We start from the raw sequence: 8,506 nt of genomic DNA, 5'->3' as shown, positions 1-8,506 counted from the left end.
TAATGAAAGAAGCTGAGAGGAGAGAGAAATAGAACAAGAAGAAGAAGGAAGAAGACTAGAAGAGGAGAAAGAAAGAGAGAAAAGAGAAGAGAAGGGAGAAGGAAACCATGGAAGCTGGAGATGAAGGTGAAGAGTGTGATCTTGATAATAACTGGTTGCCCTAATCTAGGGCTCTTACACCTTAAATACCCCGGTCAGTGTGACAGGGTGTCTAAACCCTAGTCAATGTGTATCCCGCTTGTTACATCTATGTTCTCAAGTCTCCATTGCCTTGGTGCGTGTGCTCTTGTGTTCTTCACCTCTCTCCCCTTGTTACATCTATGTTCTCAAGTCTCCATTGCCTTGGTACGTGTACTCTTGGGTTCTTCACCTCTCTCCCCTCCTGACTGTTTTCACCACCACTTAGGGATTAGACATATTCTACCCCTCTTTCAGGCCTAGACTTACATCCATCACCTCTAACAGGTTTAGACATCACCCTTCCACATACAAATTAAAGCTCGAGGCCTTCCACCACATTGACTTAGAAACTATCCTCCACCACAAATGATTGGAATTAGTAGGCAATCAAACATACATTACAATCTCCAAATTTTGGTCACATCAATAACCCAAGGACTAGGGTTAAGGTTTAGGAAACAACCATCCCTCTAAGAAATTCTGTTACTTTTAATATCTTCAATGTTAGGGTTAGTGTTTTTGTGTTATCTTCTAGTGGTGCTTGGGCACAAGTATTCTTAGAGCCTAATGGAAGCATCCATACCTCCTCATATTAAGCCCTTTAGTAGCGGTGCTAGGACTTGGTAGTGTCTTGGGTTTGCACGTAGTTTTTCTCATATTTATGTCAAGTGATAAGAGAGAAATGGGTAAAGCTAAAAGCCTAGTTCTTCTCGCATTTATGTCAAGTGATGAGAGAGAACTGGGTAAAGCTTTACCCTAGTTCTTCTCGTATTTATGTCAAGTGATGAGAGAGAATTGGGTAAAGCTACAAAGGATGCAATGAGAAACGGGATAGGTTTGCAAAAAGAAAACACAACCTGTATGACAATGACTAACTAGATGCAAATGCAGCCTCCAATGGGCATCTGAATGCCAAACGAAGCTGTCCTAGTGCTGGACGGCAACTAGAAGGGATACTGCATTGTTCCAAAAAGCAGGTAGGGAGGTGGGTGGCAGCACCAAAGTAGGGAGGCTGGTGGCAACATGCAGAGTGTTCTCTAGGGGCGCCTGCAGATGAGAACATAGCAATCATGTGGAAGGCTCCAGGGCTGGCAGCAGCCTGCAGTCCAAAGCACAACACCCTGATAGTGGGTGGCAGCCTGACTGAGGTGGGTACCAGTCAGGTGCTGGGCAGCAGTCCTCCAAGGCAAGGGCAGCAACCAAGGAAGGGGAAGATGATGACGTATGGTGATGACAAAGATGATAAGGAAGGTGATGGAGGAATAGCACTGCAAGTGAGGAACAGGATGATCAGAGTGATAGGATTGCCCAAAACATGTCCTTTTATATGAGATTTTTGGGCATTCATCCTACTACCAAATAAAGCATCCTTTTCTCTAATAATTTTTTTTGGGATTGTTTTTGTGGAGTTAAATTAGACCAAAATGCATGATAATTCATCTCATATTAAGATATTCAATTTTTACTTGCTCAACTCCTCATCAACATCAATTTGAGTCTCCTCTGCTACCTTTTGTGCTTAATGCCTGTGTTTTGCTTCTCCTACTTCCCTAGTCCCATCTATAATTGCATAATTGCACAAAGACACATTTCAAGCCTGTACAGAATGTCTTGGTCCTACAAAACTCTTTTCTTTCACCAGTCTGTTAAGAAATTCTTTTCTAACATGTTTAATTTCTGAACCATTACGGAACTGTTATTATAGGGCCATCCACATTTTGGAATTGATGGGTGGCTTCATGCATCACGATTCATTTAGTAGCCATAATTGATGGCTAGTACTCTTATGATTCGCGAACCTTAATTATGTTATTTAATTCAAGTTCAAAAGTTTTCTTAGTCCTTATCTATCAGTTAAGGCTATCTATGCTTATTTGCATATTCCTAATTGATGAATTTCTTAAATGCCAAGTGTCTTTTTTTGTGCAAGACTTGTTTCTTATCTAAAGTTTTGCCAAACTGTCTCCCATGTATGAAACCCATGTGAAATCTCCCAATCCCTGAAACTCCTGGCTACACTAGTCACATTGCAGCTTGAAACACAGGTGACCTTCAGTCATGTATGTGCTGCATTTAGTTCTGCATGCCTTCTCTTCTTCTTTGTGTCGCTGTGTTCAATCTTCTCAATATGTTTGGGGCCTAGCTGCACCTGCACTCTAATACCATAAATGAAGATTGAATGCTTGAACACTCACTCATACAGAGCTCACAAAGATGGAGTAGGAAAACATAGAACTGAATAACCGGGAAAACACAGAACTCATAACATGGAGTGGAGAAACACAAACTCAAAATATACTGTATGACGAACTCGGCCTTCAACTGAATGCAACTAGATATGTGCGCTACAACTGAGTGACACGCAGGCAATACTAGGACAACTTTTACGTGTGTCAGTGGTTAAGCCTGAGAAATAAGGGACGCCCAGAACAAAAAATGAGGTGATCATTCCATAGGTACTGACACAAGAAGCACAGAGGCTGTTCGGCATAGCTTAATATGTTTATGTGCAAGTTGAGACCAAATGTAGAGTACATGTACTCCAATGGAGAAGTTGCAGATTTTACTTGAGGGTTTTTAGCTAAATTAGAACAGCACCCTTTCTAGAAAAAAGCATGTAGGTTACAGATTATGTTATGTTGGATGTGCAAGTCATTAGAGTTACAAGCCATCAGCTACAAAGCTTCACTGCATGCGCATGCACAAACAAAGCATCTGCTACATGGACACAATAGGACGTCAAACAGACTTGTTTTTTTCCGGACTGTTGATTGTTCTCTAGGCACCTACTGTTCTAGACAAAAAGGCACCTTAAACCTTAATAAGACTTGCACAGGAGTTCTCCACCCAGTAGATTACCTGAATAAGCATTGCTCGGAAGAGCTCCCCACCCAGTAGATTTTGCAAAGGGTGTGTTATTTCTTTTTCATATCTATTACAACCACAAGAGAGCATCAGTACAAATTCTGAACGTCACTGAACAAACATGTTAATATAGAATCGGCTGCTTGTCATTCCCTTTGAAATTGCTAGTATATTGCTGAAATGCAGTAGATGGTAAATGTTCATACAAGTTTAGACATCAACATTATTAGGATGAAATCTGCAGTCAGACAGAGACACCACACGCAAGAAAAACCAACTTGACTAATTTTAGATACTTCTCTGATGCATTTGGCAATTCATGCGATTCACTAGAAGTTTAAGTTGGTCAGTAAAATGGACACAAACCATCTTAGCTTTCAACACTATTATTCTCCCAAAACAGCCATGGGCCCAACTGTTACTCAGAGCTAAAATGCTAGCAAGAAAGAAAAATCCTTAAAAGATAATTATTTTCATGCACCAAACAACTAATCATTTCTTAAGCCTGCTTGCATAGAACAGAGAATCAATGCAGAACATTCACAATGTCAGCTTATTTCAACTCTTTTTAAGCTTATCACAATATCCCAGAGCTAACTCAGAACTAGGTCCTGTTTGAAGAGATTTAGAATCTTCTCACACTCAAAAGTCACCTTTTTCAAATCTGCATACCCTTCGGAATTATCTTGTGGTCTTTTCATGTTCTCTAGCAATTTTTAACAGAAGATTGGCGTGATGTAGAAAATCTTTAACACTTTTCACTTTCTCTCCATGCAATGATACTCATATGGGGATCTTGGCTACAATGCATGAACTAGTATTAAGGGACCAGAGCCGTTTGTTAAGTGTTTGAAACTATGACATGCAAAATCTATTTTGGCTCGGTTGACTCTTTCAGTCTGACTATCAGCTAGATGGTTCCCTTGCATAAGAGCTGTGTATCAACCACTTCAGCCCACGAGAGTTTATTCATTTGCATCAACTGGGTTTAAAACTGGTGGTGCTAAGACTATTCAGATTTTTTAACTTTGTTTTTTGAGAATCGCCCCTTTTGTAAACCTTTCTGTTTCCAATCAGTTGATCTGTCAGTGGAGCAGCAATCATAGCATAATTTTACAAAGCTTTAAATAAACCAACAAAAGTTTGCAGCTCTTCAAATGTTTAAGCAGCAGTTCACTAGAGAATGGCCCCTACTTCTCAGACTCCAGACCACATGAACTTACAATACAAAGTTTGCAACTCTTCAAGGTTTTTGCAGGTCATTGGATAAGAGACTCAGCTTTCTCAAAAACTATGCGTATTGCGATTTTCATCCCATTTTGACATATTACACCCTAGATAATACACTTTCTCGGTGATAAATAGCAAACACACTTTTTCCTCATAGCACTAAAATACTTATTTAAGGTGTTAAATATGCTTTCATAAATAAGACAAGCTTCCCAAGCAATGGCATTCATGCCATAATGGATCAACTCTCTCAAAAACCATCGTATTGCAATTTTCACCTCACTTTTATATAATATGCCCTAAATAATGCAATTTGTTGGTGATAAATAGCGAATACACTTTTTCATCATAGCAATAAAACACTTGTCTAACGTATTGAACTGTTCTTAATCATGTCATCTAAAAAGACAGACAAGTTTGCCGAAGAATGGCATAGTTGCAAACTAAGCCATGAGTGTTCTTGCATTACTTAACCACAAAGGCATATCTTACAACTCAGATGATCAAAGGATGTGCAAAAAACACTCTTTGGTACATCTTTGCATCATACATGTACCTAAGGGTAAACTTATATGAGGTTGATCAATCTAACATACTTAGCTCATGTAGTTTATCATGAACCATTAGTTATATCTACAACCTCTATGTGTGTGAACACACCACAATGTGTGTTAGTGTGTGTACATACCTCAATATGTTTAATAGCATAGGGTTAGGTTTCGGGGGATCCCAAGGCTATAAAATAAGAAGAAGGAAGAACAAGAAGAAAGAAGAATATGAAAGAAAAAGAAGGGAAGAGGAGGGGGGAGGAGGGAGGAGGGAGGAGGAGAAAGCTACTAGCTCTGTGGACGAGAGAGAAATGCAGCAGAGCAGAAATGCTCCCGTGGATGGGCAGAAGAGAGAATGAGAAGAAAAAAAGTTCTGGATAAAATGTCCTGCCAAAGGTGCACATGCTGAAACAAAGTTTCAAGGATTATATTTCGGGAAAAACAATGCCACAACAACGTGAAATTTTGGTGTTTTGCTTAGCATTTGATTAATTGTTAACCAAACATGCAAATGTGAGATGCATATATGATATGCAAGTTAGTTACTTCCCAATGCCAAGCCAAGGACCCCAAAACATCAGTCGGTGCCAAAGGCAAAAGTTGTAATAAGTTGTAATTAACAAGTACTAGGTGGTTTGGCCTACATCATTTTATTAGCCATTAATGTCAATGGTGACATTAGGAAGTAGGCATTAACAAAATAGGCCTAGCCAATTAATTGTTGACTAGCAAATTTATTTTTCTAAGCAAGGATAACTAATTTAATTAATTTTCAGAATTTATATCCTGAAATTAATTTAATTTGGCTGGAAAATTCTAGAAAATGCAATTAGAAGGCTGCCCATGCAAGTGAGAGGAGGCTGACTAGAGGCTGAGAGGTGGAGAGAGTGATTCTAGAAGTCTACCAAGTTAGGAGACTATTGGAACAAGTCACCAGGAAATCAAGGCCATTTGCAGCCACCAAGAGCATCTCGAAGGGCAGACGACAGCAGCTCCAAGTACCAGGACAGCAAGCAACATCTGGGCAGTGCAGATTGTGGGCAGGTGACAGCCTCCTCACTGTAGGTGACAGCTCCAAAGGCTGTTCCAGCAAAGTAACAGCAGAGATCAGCCTATTTCTCACGACAGAACTCTGAATTTTCTCTCTCCCAGAACTCTCTTTCATTCTCCAACGATCTCTCAAGTTCTCCCAGCACTCTCTCTCATTCTCCAATGATCTCTCAAGTTATCTCAGCCATTGTAGGTGAAGAATTGAAAGATTCACTGCTAAAAACCCTAATTTACAGCAGAAAGTAGAATTTGATAGCCACCTCAGGAAGCGCGCTAGCAATTCAAGCCTAATATTTGAAATTCAGCAGCTAAAATTCAGGAATTTCAAAAGATTTCAAAAGCCCAGCCAGCCAACAAAAAGTTTGGGGCAGAATTTGTCATCCAAGGAACAGATTGAGGCCAATGCCCAAGCAAACCGGGGGGAAGCAACTAAAGGGATGAGAAAAGCAAAAACAGAAACGGGAATAGAAACGGAAACAGTGAAACGGTAAAAATGTGATGTTTCAGGGCATTTCCAGTAACAATGTTCTATGGAGACAAGCCACCAATGGTCTAGTCGACCATCCAACATCCCCCCTCGTGTTGGGACGCATATTGCAGTGGCTGTCCAATGGCTGCATGGTCCTAGGGTCTACATGGACCTTGATGACCGTCCAAACGGAAATGAACTGGAGGGTTGCTACCACTATGCCTCCACTAAGGGGGTTTACCTAGAACAAGTGGAAGGTTTGAGCAAGGGGGGTTTATATTGGGTGCCTTTGGCCTTAGATTGAGACTCATCATTGAAATGGCAGCCTTCTAACAATATGGGCAAAACCTATTCTTCTTGGGTACACTCTGCCCATTCATTTTTTATACCTTACGAACCATAGTAGTTGACAATTAAATTCGTAGACAATAGGCAACTGGGACTGTGAGATTATATAGTGAAACAATTGAAAGAGAAATGAGGTGGCAAATAAAGTGATGGCATTGGGTAGGCAAGTGGTTGGCTAGCCACTGCATGCGGCAGCAAGATGCTCAACACTGACTCTAGGCAGTTGATCCGTGGAAGGTGGTTGAGCCTAATAACACTAGTGCACCTCTCACAACCGGTCATGGGATAGGAATAGAACCCCTATGGGATAAGTACCTAATGGATAAGTACCCCCCAAAGAGGTGATGTATGGACATGTGAGAGAATGGAGTAGCAAAAATAGGGATGACTTGTGTTAATCGGTCCATTTTGTAAAAGATTAGGTGATGCACCAAAAGCAAAATCATCAAAATAAACATACAAAAAGCGGTATGACATGACCTTCTACCCCTCTTCTTACATCCACATACTAGTATGGATTTGGGTCTCCATGGTTACTAACACCCATAGCCTAGGCTGCCCATATTCCACTCTATTTATACAGGATTGGAAGGCAACATTATCCCACATTCAATGTTCTGGTAGACCACTAACCCACGATAATTTCATGCATAAAGCAAGCAATCATTGGAATGCAATATTCGAAGAACCTTTGGCTGTCCAAGAGCCTATAAAGCTTACAATTTGCCCAAACTAAGAAATGTCCTATCATCTTTAAAAGAAATTAGGAGACACATACAAACTAAACAAAATTTATCCTAATATGTAGTTAAAATCTGGCCAAGCTTAATGTAAATAGGTTCAAATAGCTCATCCCCTTTTGCACAAAACATTCACATCTATAGCTTGACCTTTACCAGAGTACATATCCAAACCTGTTCATCACAATTTCCATCAGTTCTTGCTCCGTTGCATTGTTAGAGACATCATGACCTTTTGACTGTTCTGCAAAAGCCTTCAACATCCTGTCTTGCAAATCACATGAAAGGCAACCTTAAGTTGTGGATTTCAGGAAATCTCTTACCATTCTAGAAGCCTTATGAGATGCTTTGAAACAGCTAGTTACCAAATAATGACACGAGTCTTCTAAATCAAAACAAAATGCTTGCCAAAAAAAGGCAATCTGTTTTAAACAAATCAGTCATCAATATGATTCCAGAAAAATATAGTAAATAAAAGTTAAGCCTCAAATGTTGACTGCAACGCTTCAGAAAAACATAATAACTAAAAGTTAAACATCAAATGCTGACCGCAATTCTTTTCAAATAGCTGTTTGCTATCCTTACAAAGGATGATCTCTTCACAATTTCAAACCTTCACAATTACAAGCTCTACATAATAATCTTTATGCTTAAAACCCACCTCATGTGAATATTTTCTTCTTACACACAGTATACTTGATGCAACTTAAAGAGGCAAATGCCACATCTGTCTAATTCATAGTTGTCTCTGTACATCGTACAATACCAATCATACCGTACGATCCGTACCATATGTATCCGTACGAAAAAATAGGCCGATCCTCGCCACGCGTCTACACATCCTCCCGCATTCCGCCTACGCTTTAACCCGGTGCGTTCTGCCTACATGGCCCTTTTGGGCGAGTGGGAAGCCTTAGATACCTCATCTCACCCCCTTTTCCAGCTATGCACTCCTCCCCCCCCCCCCCCCCCCCGGGCCCTCCTTGGATTCCATCCAGCTGGCAGCCCTCTTTGACTGATGACCCCTCTTTGACCATTTGACCTGTCTCTCATCTACAAAAGGTGCTCCTATCCTC

The 8,506-nt window shown here is 40.4% G+C and overlaps 1 protein-coding gene across 1 annotated transcript in view; it reads right to left on the bottom strand.

Moving 5' to 3' along the window:
• Nucleotides 1–2,991: 2,991 nt before the first annotated feature.
• Nucleotides 2,992–8,506, bottom strand: part of LOC148021271 (protein DGS1, mitochondrial-like) — a 58,069-nt gene continuing 52,554 nt past the window's right edge. Inside the window, exons 8-9 of the mRNA XM_087698232.1 lie at nt 7,605–7,694; nt 2,992–3,112 (exon numbers count right to left, since the gene is read on the bottom strand). Coding sequence (XP_087554358.1) covers nt 2,992–3,112; nt 7,605–7,694 — 211 coding nt within the window. The remainder of the gene's footprint in view (nt 3,113–7,604; nt 7,695–8,506) is intronic.

This window comes from Lygodium microphyllum, chromosome 18 (assembly GCF_053477565.2).
Source record: "Lygodium microphyllum isolate KBCC chromosome 18, Lygodium_microphyllum_v1.1.10, whole genome shotgun sequence".
Lineage (NCBI taxonomy): Eukaryota > Viridiplantae > Streptophyta > Polypodiopsida > Schizaeales > Lygodiaceae > Lygodium > Lygodium microphyllum.
The sequence above is the reverse complement of the archived record's forward strand: the minus strand, read 5'-3'. Positions and strand labels throughout refer to the sequence as shown.